This window comes from Orcinus orca, chromosome 13 (genome assembly GCF_937001465.1).
Source record: "Orcinus orca chromosome 13, mOrcOrc1.1, whole genome shotgun sequence".
Taxonomy (NCBI): domain Eukaryota; kingdom Metazoa; phylum Chordata; class Mammalia; order Artiodactyla; family Delphinidae; genus Orcinus; species Orcinus orca.
The window spans coordinates 11,146,492-11,169,948 of record NC_064571.1 but is presented as its reverse complement, the minus strand read 5'-3'; the positions used below and the strand labels follow the sequence as shown (position 1 = coordinate 11,169,948).

At 37.6% G+C, this 23,457-nt stretch overlaps 2 protein-coding genes across 12 annotated transcripts in view; both read left to right on the top strand.

Annotated features, from left to right (window-relative positions):
- The window catches only part of ANAPC1 (anaphase promoting complex subunit 1), a 167,060-nt gene that overhangs the window by 63,507 nt on the left and 80,096 nt on the right, over positions 1–23,457 (top strand). For 10 of the 11 annotated variants that reach the window (XR_007470730.1, XR_007470729.1, XR_007470731.1 and 7 more), the window contains 13 exons: positions 988–1,122; positions 1,293–1,375; positions 2,252–2,330; positions 3,025–3,099; positions 9,409–9,485; positions 10,033–10,123; positions 10,219–10,272; positions 11,146–11,339; positions 15,417–15,503; positions 18,802–18,919; positions 19,840–19,917; positions 20,280–20,347; positions 21,362–21,500. Coding sequence is in view for 7 of the 11 variants with exons in the window: in XM_033399993.2 (XP_033255884.1) it covers positions 988–1,122; positions 1,293–1,375; positions 2,252–2,330; positions 3,025–3,099; positions 9,409–9,485; positions 10,033–10,123; positions 10,219–10,272; positions 11,146–11,339; positions 15,417–15,503; positions 18,802–18,919; positions 19,840–19,917; positions 20,280–20,347; positions 21,362–21,500 (1,278 nt within the window). In the remaining 4 variants the exon portion in view is untranslated. The remainder of the gene's footprint in view (positions 1–987; positions 1,123–1,292; positions 1,376–2,251; positions 2,331–3,024; positions 3,100–9,408; positions 9,486–10,032; positions 10,124–10,218; positions 10,273–11,145; positions 11,340–15,416; positions 15,504–18,801; positions 18,920–19,839; positions 19,918–20,279; positions 20,348–21,361; positions 21,501–23,457) is intronic. The other variant, XM_033399995.2, reaches the window with a different exon arrangement.
- LOC117195398 (proline-rich protein 14-like) lies at positions 16,246–18,793 on the top strand. The gene has a single exon (XM_033400000.2). It carries the CDS (start codon positions 16,377–16,379, stop codon positions 17,064–17,066), a length of 690 nt encoding a protein of 229 aa, XP_033255891.1. The 5' UTR covers positions 16,246–16,376; the 3' UTR covers positions 17,067–18,793.

Below are 23,457 nucleotides of genomic sequence, written 5' to 3'. Positions count from 1 at the left end.
GGGGAGCCTTAAGAGTCTGTAGGACTAGAGATAAACCAGAACTCTCTTTTGGTGCCCTGGTGTTCACTAGGTATCCCAGAACGTTGCCACAATAGCAGCTGCTTTGTGACAGAATGCAGTATCATTCTGACTCCCCATCTTTAAACCCCATCCAGTAGATGTAGTGTAGGGTTATCAGAGAAACATTAAATGACTACGTCAGCTGGAATGTGGGTCCTTTGAAGAACCACCAATACAGTGTTATACTGAAACTGAATTATATAAATAAAGTCGACTGTCGTTTAGGCTTTTGACTCTTCACATTTGACACATGAACTAAAGAGGCAGATAAAACAATGGAAAAGCATCATACTGGGAATTGGGACGTGAATTCTGGTCCTGACCAGTGAGTCCTGACATCAGTTAACTACAGTATTTTCTAGTAGTTAAGCAGCTCGATGGACTGTGGAACCAGACTGCCTTGTTTTATATCCACTGCTGCTCCTTACTAGCTATGTAACCTTGGGTGTAATCTCTTTGTGCCTCCCTTTCCTCACCTGTAAAATAGTAGCTATTTGATCGAATTGTCTTATTAAGTAAGTTAATCCATGTTAAACATACAGAATCATACCTGGAAGAGCGTTAAGCGTTCAGTAAGTTATTATTATGGTTATTGTTGCTGGACTAGTTCACAGGCACGATAATGAAAGGATTCAGGTGTTCATAGTTCACGGTTCATTTACCTGCCTAATATTTTCTTTAACTGTTAATGCAGTTAACTGTATTTTGAAGCCTTTATGTATTTTATGAAATGAAAGTATTAACTTGCCTGTATAATTTTTAATGTGAATTATTAACAGACTGAGTATTAACTCATGAGATTTTAATTGATAAAAAAACCCAGAAGACTGGCTTTGAAGTTAGTTTATTGTTTTCTTTGTTATGGGTGTGTGTTATGGATCTTATTCTGTAAAATTTCCTTTCCCTTGTCTGTCCCTTTGTTTACAGCACGGCAGTAATTTGATAGGTATGTCTGATCTCAATGTACCCGAGCAGCTTTACCAGTACATGGTTGGAGGCCATAGGCGCTTTCAAGCAGGGATGCACAGGGAGAAACATAAATCTCCAAGTTATCAAATCAAAGTAAGTCCAAATCAAGCAACAGATCAAACTTCTGGAAGCTAAGAAGTTAATTTGAAAATAGTAGTTTTCATACCAACATGTGTAAATATGTTAATTTTAAGCATAGGTTAGTATTCAGAAGAATTTTATAATAATTCAGAGCTCTTTTATACAAACTTTTCTTTTGATAGGAAGGAGATACCATAAATGTGGATGTAACTTGTCCAGGTGCCACTCTCGCTTTGGCCATGATCTACTTAAAAACCAATAACAGGTACCGCATCTCCTCACCCCATCCCTTGCCATGACCATGTGACTTCCTTTCAGACTTCAGTAGTAAAACTAAATTATTTTACTGTGTTTACCTCTCCTGTGCTAGGTCAGCCTGATTTTAGTGCTCTCAGGTACTACAAGTTATATAGAGTTTTATCTAGAAATAATACATTTGGTTATTTTAATGATATTTGATAATACAGTTGCCAGTTTCTATTCACTTTTATTTTATAGTTGATGTCACTGACAAACAATGTCTAAATTCCTTTTCATTAATTTTGCTTGTTGTTGTGAGGCCTGGGTAGATCAGAAATACTTAGCATTATTATATTCCTGGTTACCATTCATAAAAATGGTTTCTGCTTAGTTCAGGAGCTTTCCTAACAGCTATTCTGTCTGCCTCCTCAAGCCCTGTAATTAGTGCTGACACTTGAAAGTAGATGTTTGGTGTTTATTCTTTTACATTTTGTATAGAAGAGTAAGTTGTGTTTTAAGTCTTTTAATTTAAAAAACATTCTAAGATTAAAGAAAGTTTTCAATGTTGTAAATTCTTTTTTTAGACAAAGTGAATGCAAAATTAACGAAGTGGTTAAAAACAGGTTTATTCATCTACTTTTTGGATGAAAGTATATGACATTGCTTTCTTGGCACTGGAGATGTTTCATTTAACAAAAGAGAGCTAAAAATATCTGCCCTTAGGAAACTTATAGTAAGAAATACATACATACTAAGTATTACGTTGGAGGACGTGAAGTACTATGGGAAAAAATAGGACAGTGGTTGGAGTGGAAAGAAAATTCTTGAAATCTGTCTTGTGGTCTTGATGCTCTTATTCTCTTCTTGAGCAATAACGCTTATTGGTATCCACCACCAACAGATCCATTGCAGATTGGCTCCGAGCTCCCGACACCATGTATTTGCTGGATTTTGTGAAGCCAGAATTTCTCTTACTTAGGGTATGGTACTTGGCAATTTTTAATTTCTGTTAACATGAGGAGTCTATAAAATGTCTCCACGAGGGAGCTTTACTGTTAATCCATCATGTGTATATATAATTGGTAGTGTTCTTTTGAAATTTCCCAAATATAACTGTAGGAATTGCCAGGAAAGACAACCACCTTGATATATAATACTTGGAGTGACATTTTAACGTTTCACATTATTATTCAAAACTTCCTAATAAGTAACAAGACACTGGGGCTTCATTACTACTTTATTTTACATTCTTAAGAATGCAATAATACTATTAAGGGTATAATTAGTTACAGTAACTGACATAAATTTGATTCAGGTTTTCCATTTTCTACAATGTTTATGCTTTTAGCATATGAAAGGCTTTAATTATGTAGACAGATCTATGTATGATTCTTTTCTTTATGATTTTTCTTCTATGGAGCAAGTTTTAAAAACTTCTCTCCAACTCCTTCAAACTTCAGTGATGATCAAGTCAATTTGAGATTTTTTGAGATAAATATAAATCTTCTGTTTATTTTAATGAGTGGCTTAGGTTGATACTATATACTTTGTTTTTCAAAATTTTCATCAGTTGGGAACTAATTCTTAAATTGTTCTATTAACAGTATTATCATTGTTACAAAATCTGTGAACTTTGCCTGCTGTAATTAATTGTTCTGTATTGCATTTTTTAAGACGCTTGCTCGATGCCTGATTTTGTGGGATGATATTTTACCAAATTCCAAGTGGGTTGATAGCAACGTTCCTCAAGTACGTATGTATAATAAATATTATTATATCTTTACTCACATAAAATTATGATTTCCTGTGGGATTTTCTAAAACCTATACAATACTTTTTCTTTTGAAGGCAATAGTGATGGTTATGATTACTGTATTTCTTGAAAACGTAGGAACTGTCATTTTAAGATTGTATGCTGAGCACAGACCACAGCCTTCCTTTTTCGGTTACAGAGCATTAGAAATGCTGATTTTTAAAAATTAAATGTATCAAAGAACTCTAAAAAAGTATTTTTGACATTTTTATCCTAAATAAGGATACATTTATCTAAAATACTGTTATACTTTGTGACAATTTTTTACCTTGTATGTAAGAAGTTGTTTTAATTACTTTATGGCATGTTTACGCAATAAGCCAAATAGTTAAAAATAAACAGACTCTTTTGTAAAAACTCCAAATCAAATATTGTAAGTATTGTAACTAAATATTGCCCTTTAATTGTCCATGTCCTCAGTACCTTTTTATTTAGAAAATAAATGTGTTTATCCTTCAGAATGCTAGAGTGCTCCCTCCAATGTTTTAATGAGAAAATTTCAAAATAAAGGCTGAAAGAACTTTATACAAACACCCATACAACCAATTAGATTCTACAATTAATATTTTACTGTATAAACTTGTTTAATCACATATCTATCCATTTATCTCTTCCTCTATCCAACCCATTATTTTTTGATCAATTTCAAAGTTAGTTACAGATAATCATACACTTTTCCCTAAGTACTTCAGCATGTGTGTTATTAACTAGAATTCAATATTTACCTCTTTTCTTTTCCTTTTAAGGTAAAATTTGTATATAATGTACTGCACAAACTTTAATTATACTATTTGATAGGATTCAACTAATGTATAAATTCATGGAAACAAACCTTTATCAAAATGGCCAGAAGTTCCCTTCCCACTCAGCCTGTGCACTTACTCCCCATCCCCAAGACAACCAATTTCCTGATTTTTTCCCCAAAATATATTACTTTGCCCAATACAGAACTTAATATTAATGGAATCACAATGTATACCCTTTTGTATAAGACTTCTTTCACTCAGCATGATTTTGAGACACCATTGAGTATATGAGTAGTTCAACCTTTTTATTGTTAAGTAGTATCCCATTGTATGAATATACCACAGTTTCTTTTTTCATTCTCTTTTGTTGTATGCCTGGGCTCGTTCCAGGTTTTGGTACCATAAATATTCTTATGCAGATATACGTGTGGATTTATGTTTTAGTGTCTCTTGAGTAAATACTTAGTATCGGAATTACTGAGGCATAGAGTAGCAGTATGTTTAGTTTTATAAGGACTGGTAAACGTTTTTCCAAAGACGTTGCACCATTTTACTCTTGGACCAACAGTGTATGAGAATGCTGGCTGTTGCATGTCCTGCAGCTGCTGCACATCTTGCCAGTATTTGGTGGTGTTAGTCTTTTTAATTTTAGCTCTGCTGGTCAATATGTAATGATACCTTATTGTAGTTTCAATTTGCATGTTGAGAACGTTTTCATTTGCTTATTGCTTCTTCATATATCTTTTTTTAATGAAATGTCTATTTATATCTTTTGCCCATTAAAAAAATTTTTGTATTGTTTATCTTTTTATTACTGAGATGCTAGAATTTTTTATATATTCTGGAAAGCTATCCTTTGTCAGATAAATGTTTTGCAAATATCCCTCTTAATCTGACTTGCCCATTGATTTTCTTAGTACTATTTTTGATGAGTAGAAAATTTAAAAAATGTGATAATGTCTAATTTATCAACTTTCAATTTTATGGTTGTTTTTTGTGTCCTATGGAAAAAATATTTGCCTAGCCTGAAGATTTATTTTTTTCTAAAGGCCCTGATGTTTTAGCTTTTATGTATAATTACGTAATTCATCTCAAAGTAATTTTGTTTATGGTACGAGGATAAGGGTTAAGGTTTTCATTTAAAAAAATATAGATATTTAGTTGTGCCAACACTGTTTGTTAAAAACACCTTCTCCTTACTGTATTCCTGTGCCTCCTTTGTCAAAAATTAGATGACTGGTCTTTTTTTTTTTTTTAACATCTTTATTGGAGTATAACTGCTTTACAATGGTGTGTTAGTTTCTGCTTTATAACAAAGTGAATCAGTTATGCATATACATATATCTCCATATCTCTTCCCTCTTGCGTCTCCCTCCCACCCTCCCTATCCCACCCCTCTAGGTGGTCACAAAGCACCGAGCTGATCTCCCTGTGCTATGCGCTGCTTCCCAGTAGCTATCTGTTTTACATGTGGTAGTGTATATATGAGATGACTGGTCTTTTATTCTTTTTCTGTCTTTTCTACAGATTGCATGTTTCTATTGATTTATCTTTCTGTTCATTCACTCTTCAGGCATTTTATTTTCCTATTAAGTACATGAAGTGAATTTTAAAATTACATTTACTGTACTTTTTAGTTTTTCCTTTTTTTTAAAATAATTTCTACTTTTTTTGATGAGATTTTCTGTGTTTTCACTCATTATGGGCATACTGTCCTTCTAGTTAGAAGAACTGCTTTAAAATCCTTCTCTTATAATGCCAACAGTGTGGTCATTTCAGGATTGTTTTCCATGGTCTTTTCTCCTGAGAATATGTTTCATTTCTTGTTCTTATGTTAAGTAATTTTGATTTGTCTGGGACATTGTGCATGTTGTCTTTGAAGACTCTAGTTTCTGTTGTATTCCTCTAAAGAGTGTCGATACATATGTACATATATACATATCTCTGTGTGTGTATTTGTGTACACACACAAATACATTTTGTTTTAAAGCAGGCAGTTAATTTACTTGTAATCAAATGTCAAACCCTGTCTCTTGTCTGCCGGTTCTAATTTTAGTTCAGTTCTTTTATCCTCTGGAGGCTGAGTCTGCCCTGATCACACATGGTTCATGGGTCAGGAAGACATTTAACTCCCAGCACATATAGATGTCAGAGGTATCAGTTCCTTTTGGAAAGTAAATGTACACTGTAGGATGAAAACATACTTCTTCTTCATTCAGCATATGTTTGTTGAACCTTTGCAAATGCAAGACACCATATTAAGTTCTATGCTGCATTTAAGATGCGTCTGATATGTAGACTGCCTTCGAGAAAACTTTATTTTACTAAATTTTGTTTACAAAGTGAAGTTAAACATGTACACAAGTAACTGTATTCTCAAATGGAAGGTGAAAATTCATGTCAGTTCTTTCTTTAAACTTTTGTGGAAATGTAGTCTTTGGACTTTAAAAAAATATTTATTTATTTGGCTGTGCTGGGTCTTAGTTGTGGAACATGGGATCTTTGTTGCAGCATGTGGAATCTTTAGTTGTGGCATGCGGTCTCTTACTTGCGGCATGCGGGCACTTAGTTGTGGCATGTGGGCTCTTAGTTGCGACATGCGGGATCTAGTTACCTGACCAGGGATTGAACCCGGGCCCCCTGCATTGGGAGCATGAAGTCTTAACCACTGGACCACCACGGAAGTCTCTTGGACTTTTAATACAAAGTTATCTCTCTGATACTTATTTTACTTCAGACTTAATAATTTTAAATTTGGTCTTTATTACATCAGGGATACACAGTAGGACATATAATAAATTCACAGTTCTATTGGTTGATATTGCCTGTCACTCTCCACTTTCTCCTAGTTCTCGCCCACTCATCTCATTGATTCTGTAGCAGGGTCCCTTGTAGGGAGCAACTTAGCATCAAAGGTGGGATTAAAAAGGTCACTTTGTAAACTGCCTATTTGTTTGAATTTAAGGCATGTGTCAAATACAATAACTAGCATCTTCATAGCACGTTTTCCTTCATAAAAAGCTTTCCTCTACAGCCTAATGTTTTTCTTTTTTGCGGTGTTGTGCTATAAATTGTTCAAGTATTGCCCCCATTGTATGGGGAGGAACGATGTACTACTTTTGATTATCTGTTTGTGTATCTATTAGACCATGAACTTCTCAAGGCCAGCTACAGTGTCTTTTCCATCTTTCATTCCTAGCGACTCGTGCACGGTAGCTAGAGTTCAGTATATCACTGTTACATTGAAAGAGGACAGACTGGTCCAAAACCATCCAGCTAGTAAGAGGTGGGGCAAAACTGAAACTAGCTGTTAGGACTTCAGAACTTGAGGTTTCTGTATAAGACTCTGTACAAGACAGGGCAGTTTGGTGGTCTTTTCTTGTTCGTTTCCTGTGTGCCTCAACCTGCCTTTAAGTGATTACATGTTTCCCTTTGATTACTCCTTATATTTCTTGCTATTTTTTAAACTTTAGGAGACCATGGAAAAGGTTACAAGGACTGGGTTGAAGTGTGCTCCCCACCCCCACAGCTGTGTATTTATTTAAAACAGGATTATTTTATGACATAATTGGACTGCATGCTTTCTTCTTTTATATATAAATTTATTTATTTATTTATTAAAAAAAGTTTTTTGGCTGCATTGGGTCTTCATTGCTGCGCATGGGCTTTCTCTAGTTGCGGCGAGTGGGGGGCTCCTTTTTTTTTTTTAACATCTTTATTGGAGTAGAATTGCTTTACAATGGTGTGTTAGTTTCTGCCGTGTAACAAAGTGAATCAGCTATACATATACATACATCCCCATATCTCCTCCCTCTTGTGTCTCCCTCCCACCCTCCCTATCCACCCCTTCTCGTTGCAGTGCGCAGGCTTCTCATTGCTGTGGCTTCTCTTGTGGTGGAGCATGGGTCTAGGCTCACAGGCTTCAGTAGTTGTGGCACGCAGGCTCAGTAGTTGTGACGCATGGGCTTAGTTGCTCCGCGGCATGTGGGATCTTCCCGGACCAGGGCTCGAACCTGTGTCCCCTGCATTGGCAGGCGGATTCTTAACCGCTCTGCCACCAGGGAAGTCCCCCCACAGTTATTTATAACCCAAGTTTTTAGTGATGTTTTAAAGTGGTTATGATCAAGTGTGGTCTTGTGATAGCAATGGTGCAGATCTATAATAGTGATAATAATGGAGCTAACACTTGCAGAGCATATGTGCCAAGCATTAATTTTAAGAGCTTTGAGTCGGTTAAGTCCTCTAATTCTCAGAGACACCTAGAAGGTAGGAAGTCTATTTTTGCTCATTTTTACAGATGTGGTCCTAGGGCTAGTGTGTGGCCCTGCTGGGATTAGAACTTAGGCCTTCAAGCTCCAGGCTATATGCTCTTTTGAAGACAAAAAGGAGCTTGTAAATGTCTGCTGTCAAAATAGAAATATTCCATTCCTGTATGATATTGCTAATTTATATGAATGTTATAATCAGGTTATCCATGAATATATTAATTACTCACTTTGGAGTTATATCAGTTTTTCAGAATGTCGCTCAATTTCTGAGTAAATACATCCAAAATTGAAAATAAAGACAAGAGGAAGGAAGAAAGATGGAAGTAGTTATCAGCCTATATTACACAGCCAACATAGTTGCTTACCTCACTGAGATTATCAAAGAGACAAGGTATTTCAAGTTTTTTGATCTGGTGATATTCAGTATCTAGGAAGATTGTATCATAAGCGACTTCTGAATACTTATTGATTTATTATGGAAAGCATCCTGAAATATTACTCCCCTGAACAGTCTTCTAAGAAGAATTATAGGAATAAATCTTCAGAGTTTTACATCTATGTACTTGCATTCATAAGTTTAGAGAATATATAGCTTTATCTTTTTTATTTGTATTTAAGTGAAGAGAATCAAATCAGTTCTTGGTTGTTAAAGTTAGATATTGTCTGTATTTTTTAAAACATAAATTCTTGTTCACACTTATACTAAAAGGAAAGGGATGTGTTTCTAAACAATAGTTACAGATTCACATATTGACAGTTTAGTTTAGCTTGTGTAATTAATCGGTGACTAACCTCACCTTTGGTAGGTAGGTAGGCTTAATACTAGAAACATTCATGAGTAAGAAATATATGTCTCTGGTTAGAGTTCTCTGCAACTGCTTTCTTCCACTTTCCTTGCTGCTTCCCCTCACTCCTGCCCCAGCTCTGCTCTGTGGCCATCATCTTTGCATTTCAGTTCACTTGCATGAAACATTATTACTCTGTTATTGATTCAGAATATACTTAAGTCCTCCAGTTTATATTCGTTCAGTCCTATTCAGTTATTTGGCCCATCTTAGATTTGAAATTGGATTGCATTCAATGTGATTAAAATATAGGCCTTTGAATGAGATGGTTGGGTAAAGCTTATTTTATATAAATATGGCCATAAGCAATATGTTACTCTTCAAATTATTAAATACTTGTAACTTGAATGTTAATGTCCAAGTATTCTTGCCTTCTGTCTTGACAGATTATAAGAGAAAATAGTATCTCTCTCAGTGAAATCGAATTGCCGTGTTCAGAGGATTTGAATTTGGAAACTTTGTCGTAAGTCCTAAAACATGTAGTACAAATCAGCTACTCTAGCATCTGTCAGATAAATGAATTGGAATATACTGTGTAGGAGTAATACTGTCCTTGATTTGAGTAATTATTCTGAATCCCCCATGTTTTTAACCATTATTTACCAGATGTTCACAAGTTTGTTTTTCGTTTGGCTCTCTGAAGTATAGAGTTCTTACCCTCAAAAAACGGTGTCTGAGTTTTAACTTGTACATATTCCTCTTTTATCCTTTCCATTAAAAAAAATTGGCAGTGATTGTTAAAAATTATCTTCTTTTGCTGCATATGAAACAGTGCAGGCAAGAGGCCGACTTTATCAGCAAGAGCCGCATGGTGCTTCCACTGAAGAAAACCGGACGGAAATCTGTCCAGTTGATTGAGTAGAGGCACAGTTGAGCATTCCCAGAAGAATATAAACTATTGATAATTTAGAGAACAGGAATATTTATTATTTGTATCCCCAAATAATAGTAATAATGAATTTTAAAGCAAGACAAGGACAGTATTTAAATTTCTTGTGATCTGTTTTCAGGCAGGCACATGTCTACATAATTGCAGGAGCTTGTTTGTCTCTGGGTTTTCGATTTGCTGGCTCAGAAAACTTATCAGCATTTAACTGTTTGGTAAGAAGTATCTTCGTTTACTGTGTTCTGTTTTCTTTTTTACAGAGTCTTAGTATGCTTCTTTTAACCTTAATTTTTTTCTTTTGTTTTTCCAGCATAAATTTGCAAAAGATTTTATGACTTATTTGTCCGCACCTAATGCTTCTGTAGTAAGTCTTTTTATGATGATTTTCCTTGGGAATAAAATTAAACTTGAAGAAAATTCACTGATAATTCGATTACTTATGTGTTGCCAAATATATGCACAGTTTTTGAATTTAGAATGGGAGATTTGAAGCTTTGGCTTATCTTTTGTATTTTAGTTCTGGGATATTAGGTGAGAATGTGACTATGCTTGAAGGTATCTAATTCTTGTGACAAGAAAATAAATAAGAAAAGCCATAACCTTCATGGATTGTCATACCTTGTGCCATGCTCAGTACTGAATCATGGTAACTGCTTTTTGAAAAAATTAGTACTTAGTAAAAATGCAGTTGTTTTGAGGATTGCTGCTCTGATGATAGTAAGACTGCAAGATTTTATTTCTTGGTTAAAAAAGCAGCAACACATTTAATCAACATTATTTATATTAGAAAATTGGAAACAGAATATCTAAAACCAGTCAAAAAATGGACTGTGGTGTATCTACACTGTTATATAGAGGAGCTATCAAAATCATGTTCTGTAAGAAATTTTTATGAGTGAAGATTGCTCATAATAAAGTAGATTAAAAAGCTTAAAAATACTGTGTATAGTAATATCTCAGTTTCATTAAAAGCAAAATAGATACAGGGAAAGATTTGGAGAAAACGAAAGCCAAAATGTTTACAGCTGTTAGTATTCCAAGTGATTGTTATTTCCTTTTGATACTTTATTTTCTGAATTTTCAACATGGAACTTAAATTTCATAATCAGGGAAAATAGTTGTTTTTTCAGATTTTTTAAAGTTGTGAACATTTGTAGTCCAATGCTGGCTGCTTTAGTTTTGATAATAAAGAAAAGGTAGCACAGCGGTTATAGCATGTCATCTTCTGCGTCTCCAGACAGGCCCTTACAACCTGGAGGCTTGCCTGAGTGTGGTGCTGCTGTCTCTCGCCATGGTGATGGCTGGCTCGGGGAGCCTGAAGGTTTTGCAGCTTTGTCGCTTCTTGCACATGAAAACGGGTGGTGAAATGAACTATGGTTTCCACTTAGCCCATCACATGGCCCTTGGACTTCTGTTTTTGGGAGGAGGAAGGTAAATGAATATATATATTTTTTCCTCAGTGAAAAGATCTCATGAGCAAGATCTCAAAGAGTGACTTATTTTGATTTTGAAGATGCATGAAAATTTTCAATTCTGACTAGCTATTAGCGTATCTCAGGGCATTATTACACTTAAAAAGGGCTTTTTCATAGTTTAACCACCAGTTTATGCCCCACCCAGTAGAGTTACCATCCTCTCTCTAACACACTTGGCATCACTGCGTTTCTCAGAAGAGTCTATACTCAGTACTTCATTGCATCACCTCTTGTTCCCCCTCATTAATGACTTTACTCTTCTACTAAATTGCTTTCTCATAATGGTCATGAATACTTTCAGTCACCAGATCCTATGAGATTGCCTTAGTTTTCAACTTTCTTGCTCTCTTTCCAGGATCTATCATTCCTGACCACCTCATCCCTTTATAAGACTTCTTTGGCTTTTAATGATCTGTTTTGAATAAAAATCCATACACAGAAAAGTGTGCAAATCATAGGAGCATGACTCAATGAACTACCTACAGTATGAAAATCTGTTTGATATTATGTAGATCAAGATGTAACCGAGACAACCCATCTCCAACCCTGCTCTGTCCCTCCCAATTCACTGTTACTTTACTTCTGCCCAAAGATAACCGCTACGTAGCTTTCTAACACCTTTGACTGGTTTTGCCTGTTTTTGAAATTCAGATGAAATCATATACTATGTATCCTTTTGTGCTTTATTTCTTTTGCTCAACATTATGTTTGAGATTCATCCATGTTGCGTGTAGCATTGGTTTATTCATGTTTCAGTGCTGTTGAATTGAACTGTATGGTTATACCACAGTTATTAATTTATTCTGTTAGTGATGGATATGTTTGTTTTCTAGTTTGGGACTGTTATGAATGTTCTTGTACATGTTTTTGATTTTGTTATGTATAGATCTATGAGTAGAACTGGGTCAGAGGGTATATATGTATGTTCTATTTCAGTAAATAATGCCATCAGTACGCCAGAGTGGTTTTACCATTTTATATACTCATCAGCATCATATGAAGTTCCAGTTGCTCCCCATCCTGTCAACACTTGTTATTGTTAGCCTTCCTAATTTTAGCTGGCACGTAGTAGTATCTCATTGAGGTTTTAATTTCCATTTTCCTGAATAATGGTATTTGGCACCTTTTTATATCTTTAATGGCCAACTGAAAAGTCTCCTCTTGTGATGTCCAAATCTCTTGCTACCCATTTTCATATTGGTTTATTCATTTAAAAATTTTTATTTGTGGTATAATATACATAACATAAAATTTCCCATCTTAACCATTTTTAAATGTACAGTTCAGTAGTATTATATTCACATTGTTGTGCAACCAATCTCCAAAACTTTCATTTTTCAAAACTGAAACTCTATACCCTTTAAACAGCTATACTTCATTTCCCCTTCCCCCACCCCCTGGCAACCACTGTTCTACTTTCTGTTTCTTTTTTAAAAAATTAATTAATTAATTAATTAATTCATTCATTCATTTTTGGCTGTGTTGGGTTTTCGTTGCTGTGCATACGGGCTTTCTCTAGTTGCGGCGACCAGGGGCTACTCTTCAGTTGCGGTGCACGGGCTTCTCGCTGAGGTGGCTTCTCTTGCTGTGGAGCACGGGCTCTAGGCACACAGGCTTCAGTAGCTGCGGCATGTGGGCTCACTAGTTGTGGCTCACGGACTCTAGAGCGCAGGCTTAGTAGTTGTGGCACATGAGCTTAGTTGCTCCGCGGCATGTGGGATCTCCCCAGACCAGGGCTCGAACCCGTGTCCCCTACATTGGCAGGCGGATTCTTAACCACTGTGCCACTAGGGAAGTCCCTACTGTCTGTTTCTTTTGATATGACTATTCCACATTAGCTTATCATTATGATCCCAAGACCTTTGTCAGTTTTGTATGTTGTAGTTATCTTCTCCTACTCTGTGGCTTGCCTTTTAACTCTCTTAATGTTGTCTTTTGACGAACAGAATTATTAATATTTTTCTTTTATCGTTTGTACTTCTTTGTTCTTTTAATGAAATATATTCTTATCCACCAGAAATGAAGATATTTGGTTATTTATCTTCTAGAAGTTTTTTAGCTTTTCCATTCACTTTTGGATTTAAAGTTGACCTGGAACTGATTTTTCTGTGTTTTTTTCCCCAGTTGACACCTTACAGGTATCAAAAAGTTTATCCTTTCTGTACTATTCTGTAGTACCACTTTTGTTATAAATTAAGTGTCCATATACATATGTTTATTTCTGGGCTGTTATGTTCAATTGTCTGTTTTTCTGTACTTGCACAGTACCACACTTGTCTTAAGTATTGTAGTTTTGTAATAAGTTTTGATATCCAGTTAGAGTAAATCCTCCAAACTGAGATTTCTTCTTCAAAAATGTGTTTTTCTGTTCTTGGCTCTTTGCATTTTTTATAAATAATGGAATTTGTTTTTGATTTTTCCACACTAAATAACATGATAGAATATTGATCGGAGTTGCATTGAGTCTATCCACTGGTTTGGAGGAATTGAAATCTGTTATAACATTGAGTCTCTCAATCTGTGGGTATGGTGTATCCTTTCATTTATTTAGTATGTGACCTTGGACAACTGACATACTTCCTATAAGTCAGTAGGTTTATTTTACACTCTTAAGACTGAGTTAAAACATTGGAACTCACCTTTTCAGAAGTACAGAAAGTAAAGATTATTAGAAAGGTGTGCATTCATTCCCTTTTGACAGGTTTTGTAGAAGTTTCTTCTTTTAATTGTTTAAAATTAAGAGTGGTTAAGGAAATATTATGAAAATTCGTATTTTATGATTTTTGAAAATTTATCTCCTTTCAGAGTAAGCCCCTGCATTTATTTTATCTTTATTCAATCTCATCTTTTGTCATCACACATTGCATGACCCTACTTGTTCTTCTTTCATACTGAGTAGATTTTCTCCCATTCTGCTGCTGCTTTTCTAGTGACTTTTTTAATCTTTGAATGCTTATGTGTACTCTGTAACAACATTTACATTTCTCATAGCATAGTTACACCCTTATGCTTAATCTCAACATTTCTAACATTAATATCTAATGTTTATCTTTGGATTTTGGTTTTATCAGAATGGTAAAGTGGAAATGCACATGTCAACATAGATATATTTCCATATTTAAATTTTGAAATCTCTTCTTCATTAAATATATGTGTGTATGATAAATGCTCAATTCTTACTTGATACCCTAATTATTAAAAAAGATAAGGAAAGAGATTTGGGGATGTGTGTATGTGTATATGTATAATAAAAGATATATGTATATAGAATAGTGACAACAGTGGTTTTATGTGATGTTCTGAACCATATTTATTTCAAAATATTTGTAAGAAAAGCTAAAACTTTAGACAAATCTGCCTGTTGGCCATGCTGAATTCGAGCAACAGTAAAATAATTGGACGAAAATTTCAAAAGATTTTACTTTACTAAGAGTATGTGGCCTTTGTAAAATAAGTTTGTCATATCGATAAGAAAAAAAACCTGTTTTTCAAGGAATAGTTGTTTATCCAGTCACTGTAAATTTTTAGTGGTAGCTTTTGCCTGTTTTATTTAGTCTAGCATTCTAAGGAAATGCTTATGCTTTACAGAAAGGAAAAAAATGTTTGAGATACCCAGTAAAGAAACCTTGTATGTTTAGAAGTAAGGTGCATATTTCTATAAATAGGTATATATAAAACTGGAGAAGGTAGCATACTTTACACTTGACTTTTTCAATATCTGTAATCTCTAGAATTGCACTCATGGTCCTCACTACTGTTCTCTTTTAGGTTAAAACTTTGCTCACTAATTCAAGTTTTAAAATTTAATATTTGTGAATAGTCACTCCTGCTTTAAATAGTAGGTGGTGTTGGAGTGCCTTAAGGACTGACTGTAAAGTCAGGTGTTCACAGCGTTGACGCATTTGTATTGATCGAGGGTTAGCTTTATCAGCGTGCATTGCCACACTACCCGAATTTCCTGATTCTCGAGAATGCCATGAAAGTTTGCACAGTATGATTAACAGCGTCTGTCCCTCCCGAATTTGTTTTGCAGGTACTCTTTGAGCACATCAAACTCTTCCATTGCCGCTCTCCTCTGTGCCCTTTACCCGCACTTCCCAGCTCACAGCACTGACAACCGGTGAGTCTAGTGATTTTCCTCACATGATCTTCCTTAAATTCTCTAAGGGGGTAAATTGATTGTGTTTTGGCTCCATGGATTTGTTTCCAAATTAGCTTTATTCTGTTCTTCAACTTAGTTATCTCCCTGGGTAAATCTTTTAAAAAGTTTCTCTCACGAAATATTAAGCCAGAAGAGAACTTTGGGCATCTGATGACTGATCAGTCTTCTCCCATTCTCCAGGCAACAGGACTGCTCTAAACCCAGAAGTAGGCCAGGGTTATCTTTAGGGAAAAACTCATCATGCAAAAGAGAGCAGCTAAGAGAAGATGAATATGTTTTGGCAAAATTGTTTAGTTCCAAGAGAGGAATTTGTCTGATTTAGCGGCAATGTCTATATGAATTCTGTTTTTTCTCTCTTTTACATGAATGCTGAGAAGTTTTCTATAATTGACAAAGAGGGGACAGAAAAGCAAAATGCAGCAAAGAATTAGACAATTTAGAAGTGGAAGTGAGCAGTAGAACCTCAAACATGTAGAAGCAGTCTGATAATACAAAAGCTCTGCATATGTTAAAGTTTTCGATATGTTTAAAAAAAGGGGGGATTCCTTGGCAGTCTAGTGGTTAGGACTTAGTGCTTTCACTGCTGGGGCTCGGGTTCAGTCCCTGGTTGGGGAACTAAGATCCTGCAAGCTGCGCAGCATGGCAAAAAAAAAAAAGAAAAGAAAAAATAATTCTTTCCTTTATGGCCAAATGATATCCCATTATATGGATAGAGACCCCATTTTGTCTATCCGCCAACCCCTGGCTTGAGCCAGGAGCCCAAAACAGCCGAATCTGCAGCCCCTCGGGGCCCCTTTGCCCTTGGAAAAAGCCTCTCGGCAGGTCCTGGCCATGATCCTGGAAGATGTCGTGGCTGCCCACAGGGTGCCCCTGGTGCCCCAAGAGGAGATCTCCAGCCCACGGCACGACAGCAAACATCAGGATTCTGTCCGCAGCCAACCACCTGCCTCGCCACGCAGGCAGGCCACGTGGTCCCCACAGGCCAGGCCTTCCGACCCACTGCACTTATGCCGAGAGCCCTTGAGCCTTGTCCGTTGGCCCTCTTCCACCCTGAGGCGGCGATCAAGGACAACGCCTGGCCCAGAGGAGGGCCCTTCACAAAAGGTGGACCAGGCCCCCCAGCCCACGCGGGTGGTGATGCTAGAGGACATTGCCAGCTCCAGACCCCCAGCGGAGGGCTTTGCCAGTGAGACTCTCTGCTTCATCGTCCCAGCAAGAAGAGCTGGGTCCACCAGCCAAAGCCAAAGGGACCTGGAACCCCCATTCCAGCCATCTGCCCTGTCTGCAAACCCTCCAGAGAGCCCACCACCAGCCCCAGATCCTCTTCTGGAGCCCTCATCGACCCCGCCGCCATCCGGTATTTTACACCCCCGCCTCAGTCCCTGGGGCTTGGCCCCGCCTTCGATTCCGTTCATTCCAAGCAGGAGGGCTTTGCTGACATCTTCCTCACGCCCAGCAAAGCCCCCCGCCCTCATCACCCCCCATGAAGTTGTAGTTGAAGATTGTCATGTCAGAGGCTGAGCAGTCCGGGGCTGCTGAGGGCACTGCATCTATCGGTCCCCGGCCCCCTATCTGCCAGTGGCGGGCTCAAGACCAGAATCCCCCAGCACCTCTCCCTAAGCCCTCTCTGGGCCGATGCCACTCCTGCCCTGGTCGGGACCCCCTGGCCCACCCCACCTAAGCCGGCCACGGCCTCGGTGGCGCACTGTGGGTGGTGGAGAGATGGCCTGAGCCCCACCAGCCCCTTGGCCCTGACTCTGGAAAGTGGTCTTCCCTCTTGGAGTGGGTGGAGGTCTCCTTCCCTCATCACATCTTGCTTGTCTACTGCGTCCACTTTTTCCTTCTTTGAACCTGCAGAACCCAAGTTGAGCTCAAGAGGAAGGAGCCAAGGGCCTCAGAAGACCAGGTGCTTTCAGACCCCAAGACCAAGACCTTGGGAAAGGCTTGCAGAAAGAACCACCAACACTTCCGTTTCCCTATGAGTTTCAGGCCTAGCCAATCTCTGTGGAGGAAGGGAAGAAAATAGCTCCTTATATCCCAGTGACATCCAAGGTGCTCCATGAGCTCAACTGAAGGCACCCGCAGTGATCTGCCCAGAGAAGGTTCAAGAGGGGGAGCACTCCTTGTAGCAGTGAGCCATTGTGTAAAACTACAGCGTAAGGCAGAGACAGTAATGACAGAAAGGTAGCTGTTTATAAAAGTAGCCTGATCTGAAGTCCATAATTTAGTGATAGGTGGTGCACGAGAATATTGTTGTTAAATTAATAAAACTCGGACAGGTGGTCTATCATTTGTCAGTTCAGGGAAGGGTTTTTTGAGTTGTTGAAGTCAGCTATTGGTTAGGGTACAAGGCTGCCCTCACATGTTGCTGGTCAGAGTATCAGCTATTTTAAACAAAGCAATTTGGTGATAAGCACAGGAACCTTTATGTAACTGATATGTATCAGTTTTTTCTGGCCTTGATTGATTTTGTTTCTGGTAGATTTATAGGAGTGGGTAGATTTGCATGGGAAGAGGGAGGGAATTGATACAACTAAAAGAAAAGTAAATTTGAAATCTTGTTTTATCCTTTTATGGGATCTTAAAATGTAATAGCTTTGTATGTGTTTAAATTCTAAAATATAAATTTTAAAGTTAAAAAAAACTTTTTTTTAAAACTCAGAAAAGCACACACACAGCAAGAAAAATGTTACCTATTAATGTCACCCATTAATTTTTGGTGTACTGTGTTTTGGGTGTGTGTGTATGTATTTGTGTATAGGGATATATATGTAGAAGAGCTTTGCTGTCTGAGGAAAACTGTCATCCTTTCTTTCCCCCTTTTCCCTACCAAACCTTAAGAAAAAAAAAGAAAGAAAGAAGTAGATCCCATAGAAGGTAAAAGGAGATTCCTGTGTTGAGCAGAAAAGGATTTGAAAACTAACATTATAAGTGATCAATTAATTACTAAATATTTTCATGTTTAGATAATTTTTACTTCCCTATAAAACCTCTTAACTGTGAAGACTCAAAGAATTCTTGAGTCAAGAGTTATGTGTCTAAGTTTTTAAAGAGAATTTCTCCATTACTTTCTTTTTTTAACATCTTTTCTCCATTACTTTTTAATTGAACCTCATCGTCTTCCTTTAGGATTGCTGTCCTGAGAAGGTATCACTTGGCTCTGACTTGGTTTAACCCGTAGACCACAGCAGATTGTAGAGCTCATGTGCCGTCACCTGTTTTTTTTTTACCACCTTTCTGTGTTTTCTCTGAGCAGGTATCACCTCCAGGCTCTCCGGCACCTGTATGTGCTGGCTGCAGAACCGAGACTTCTCGTGCCCGTGGATGTGGACACAAACACGCCCTGCTATGCCCTCTTAGAAGTGACCTATAAGGTAACTCTCTCCCCCTGTTGTTGATTTGTAATTTTATTGCCACTCATCCATCTTTGCAAATCAAAATATTTTGAAAGTGGTGTCCTTTAAAAGATGACAATAGTGAGTTGAACTCATGTAAAAATTGAAGCTTCCAAAGTTCTTGTACATTCTGCCAGTCCATTCAGGCTCATTTGCAGTCTATGGGTGTAATATTTTAGAGACCATCAACTGCTCTTTTATCTTTAGAGCTTGTAGTTTGAAAATGTCCTTGTTAACTTTATGCAGCTGATAGCGGTGTTCTAAAAAACGAATTCTATTAGAATGATTCTTAGATTTGTTAGCAGAGTGCTTTAAAGCCCAAGGTTGTGTATGTGATGAGAGATCTTTGATTTAGATGTACAGACAGATTACAAGTCACGTATCCTTCCTTCAGAAAATTGTTAGGTACCTTCCGAATATCAAAACTGTGCTAGGCTCTGGGGTACAAAGTTGAAATGACATAGTCATTCTCCTTAAGGAAATTATGATAATTGGAGGTTTGTGTGGGATGCAGGGGGAGCGGAGACGTGCTCCCATCCAGCATCTCTGGGGGTTGGAAGGCCGTTATAGTAGACACGGTGTCTGGGCTGAGATTTGCCAGCTAAACCGGGCACGTTCCCAGCAGAGGAGACAACATGCAGAAACCCAGAGGCCTCGCAAGTGCAGAGCTTCAGTACTGCTGGCAGGTGAAGTGCGGGGCTCGGAGGGCTGGAAAGTGGTGCTAGCTCTGCAAAGGATTGTAGACAGTAGCCCTTCCAGACTTGCGTATCAGAGAGGATTTTGTGCCGTTTGACAGTCTGCCTACAAACTGCAGGGAAGGGGAAGTGTAGAGTGATGTTCTTTTTGTACTTCTCCCTGACTATATGGTGAGCTGTGACTCTTCCTTTACATTTGTAAAGGGCACTCAGTGGTATGAACAAACCAAAGAAGAATTGATGGCTCCTACCCTTCTTCCAGAACTCCACCTTTTAAAGCAGGTAAGCAGGGTGTGAATAGGGAGATTTATCCAAGGGGTAGATTCAGCCGGAACAGCATAGCATTTAAAGATAGCTAAATAAAAGCCTGTGCTTTCTCAGTGTTTTATAAGAAATGGGAAAGCAGCGCAGGAGGAATAGTCCTGAGGAATAGAGAAGGTCTTTACTGGGGGCTCTTTACTGATGGCCGAGATGGCCTGAGAACATGATTCACTTACATGTCCGTCTGGAAATGGGGCTTGTTAACCTCTCAGTATCTCTTTCTAGCCCATTTTATTTTTATTTCCTCTGAGAAGCATGGGTTTCATTTTATCAAACTAGCACTTTCCCAGCATTGGATTGACTGTTTACATTTATCTTGGCAGATTAAAGTTAAAGGCCCACGATACTGGGAACTGCTCATAGATTTAAGCAAGGGAACCCAACACTTGAAGTAAGTATATAGAATTTCTCAGATGTGTCTGTGAAAGGAATAGAAATATATGGGAAGATATAAATTATAGATTATTATGTAGAATGCTCCTTGTCACCCTTTAATGTCACCCAGGACAATATGTAGTGTTGAATAAAGTGGTCTGTATCTTTGAAACAGTTTGTATTAGAAAGTAAAATTTTTAATTTAGAAGTCAAATCCTATTTATATTAATTCATTGAGAAACTTGAAGTGACTTAAATTGGGACAGTAGTGGAATTGTCTTTTGGAGCAATAATGAAAGATTTAGTTTAAGAAAATGAGGCTGATTTACATATGTCTACAAAGGGAACTTTGTAACAGTTGGTGTTTGTCAGACCACATCTTCTGTTGCATCTCTTTACCATTCTCTTGTTTTATTGCTCTCATAAAATTGAGGTTATGGTAGATTACTTTTGGGCGGAAATAGTCATATGCAAGTAATTACTTTGAAGAACAGAGAGTGTTAATAATTTTACACTTCAGTTAGTGTGTAAATTAAGTCTTTAAATTCCCAGAAAGTTTAACAAGCTTGTAACAATTTTTAAAGTACAGTCCTCATTTCTGTTTCTCCCAGACTATCTATATAGTAGCTGTTTTCTGTATTGTTCTGTCTGAGATTTGCAGCATCCTTTTCTTTTTGCTATAAACCAATCAGTAGATATTTAAGGGAGTATGAAGACATGTTAGATAAAATACCTCCTTTGAAGTCCACACTTGAGCCAATAGTCAGAATGACTTCTTATTTACCAGGTCCCATGAATCTAGATGGCAGAGAAAAGCAGAACCTGATTATGACTTTGTTGTAGGGACTGATTGAGTTTAGACACAGTAAATAATCATATATCTTAGTGCAAAGTGGTGAAGACTTCACCTCATGCGAAGTCTTGTTTAAGACTTCACTTATTTCCCAATACTATTGTTGGGAAACACTGCATTCCCAGCCAACAACTGCCAGTAATACCTCATATTAAATTCATTCTTGTTTTCTTTCAGGTCAATTCTTTCCAAGGACGGGGTTTTATATGTTAAGCTCAGAGCGGGTCAGCTCTCGTACAAGGAAGATCCAATGGGGTGGCAAAGTCTGCTGGCCCAGACTGTTGCTAACAGGAACTCTGAAGCTCGGGCTTTCAAGGTAGTAATTGGTAAAAACTGAAGGATATTCTCATCTCAAGAAAAAAATATTTATAACTTTGTGTGATGATGGATGTTACCTAGATTTATTGTGGTGATCATTTCTCAATATATACATGTATGGAATCATTATGTTGCATACCTGAAACTAATAAACTGTTATATGTCAATTATATCTCAATTAAACCCCCCCCCCAAAATTGAATGATGAAAGGGAATAGGTTCAAATCCCACTAGTCCACCCAAAGCATGTACTTCTGTGATAACATTTATGGTACCGTTTAGGTAGATCTCCTCTCTCTAATCATTGCATATTATAAAGGATGAATGACCTTGGGCCTGTTGGCTGTTTTCTGTGACAACCATTATAAAATATGGGCCATCTGCCAGGACTCTAAGGATGATTTACAGTTAGTGGCAGGGACAGTCAGAATATATCTTAACACTAAAAAAAATTTAGCTTAATAATTAATCCTCAAATCCATTAAGATTTACTTAAGACATTTACTTAAGATTTTTGCAAGGTGGCACTTATTAGTTCTTATGACTGAGCCTTTATAATAGTTTCCAGGGAATAAATAGATATAGTTGACATCAGTGAATTTTGTTTGTCAGTATTCAATACGTTCTCTATGAAATACTTTTTTTTTAAAGATTATTTTGGTGTGGACCATTTTTTTAAGTCTTTATTGAATTTGTTACAATATTGCTTCTGTTTTATGTTTTGGTTTCTTGGCCAGGAGGCGTGTGGGATCTTAGCTCCCTGACCAGGGATTGAACCCACACCCCCTGCATTGGAAGGCGAAGTCTTAGCCACTGGACTGCCAGGGAAGTCCCTATGAAATACTTTTGAAGGATTTTTGGGCAAAGTTTAACTTGAATTAGCACTGTTGCTTTGATTTATAAACTAGGGCCCATCTCAAAGATCCTAATCCAATTTATAAAGAAAACAGATAAGTTTAGACTTGAGTTTGAATGGGGCAAATTTATAAAAGTTAAAAGACACCTCCATTTCCTGCCTGCTGGGAGTTCAGAAGTAAACTGACTCTCGGTGGAAAGTGGTAATACCTTCATATTCCATTTTCAGTCTTGAAACTTGAGTGACAGTCCTCCTCACCCTTCCTTCCAGTTTTTTTATTGTGGTAAAGCACACATAACATAAAAAAATATAGTGGCTTAAACCTTTTAAGTGTATAGTTCATTGGTACTAAGTACATCCATAATGTTGTGCTGCCACTCCCACCATCCATCTCCATGACTCTTTTCATTTTGCAAAACTGCAGCTCTGTCCCCGTTAACACTAACTCCCCATTCGCCCTCTGCCCAGCCCCTGGCAACCACCATTCTGCTTTCTCTCTCTCTGACTTTGATGACTCTAATGACCTTATAACAGCATTTGTCTTTTTTTGAGTGGCTTATTAGAGTGATAATCTTTTTTCCTTACCTTTTCAGTAACAGTTCTAGTTTCTAGTTTGCCTTTCAGTTCATTAAGGAAGGAGAGGGAAAGCCTTTTTTGGGTGAGTTGTGTAAGAAGCACCTGTTTTGATAAATCAGTAGCTCACGGTAGCTTGTGCAAAAAGTTTCTTAAGGGCTTCCCTGGTGGCGCGGTGGCTGAGAGTCTGCCTGCCGATGCAGGGGACACGGGTTCGTGCCCCAGTCCGGGAGGATCCCACGTGCCGCGGAGCGGCTGGGCCCGTGAGCCATGGCCGCTGAGCCTGCGCGTCCGGAGCCTGTGCTCCGCAATGGGAGAGGCCACAACAGTGAGAGGCCCGCGTACCGCAAAAAAAAAAAAAAAAGAAGTTTCTTAAAACGTCTCAGCAAAACAGGTTGACGAAGCTCTAGCAAGTTTTACCTTGGGTTTTTTGGGAACACTGTGTGAAAAGAATAAGGTAGGTTATAGGTGCATGCCTTACAGTTTGAGTAGTAATGAAAAAAATCTTTATTATCTCACTTATGCT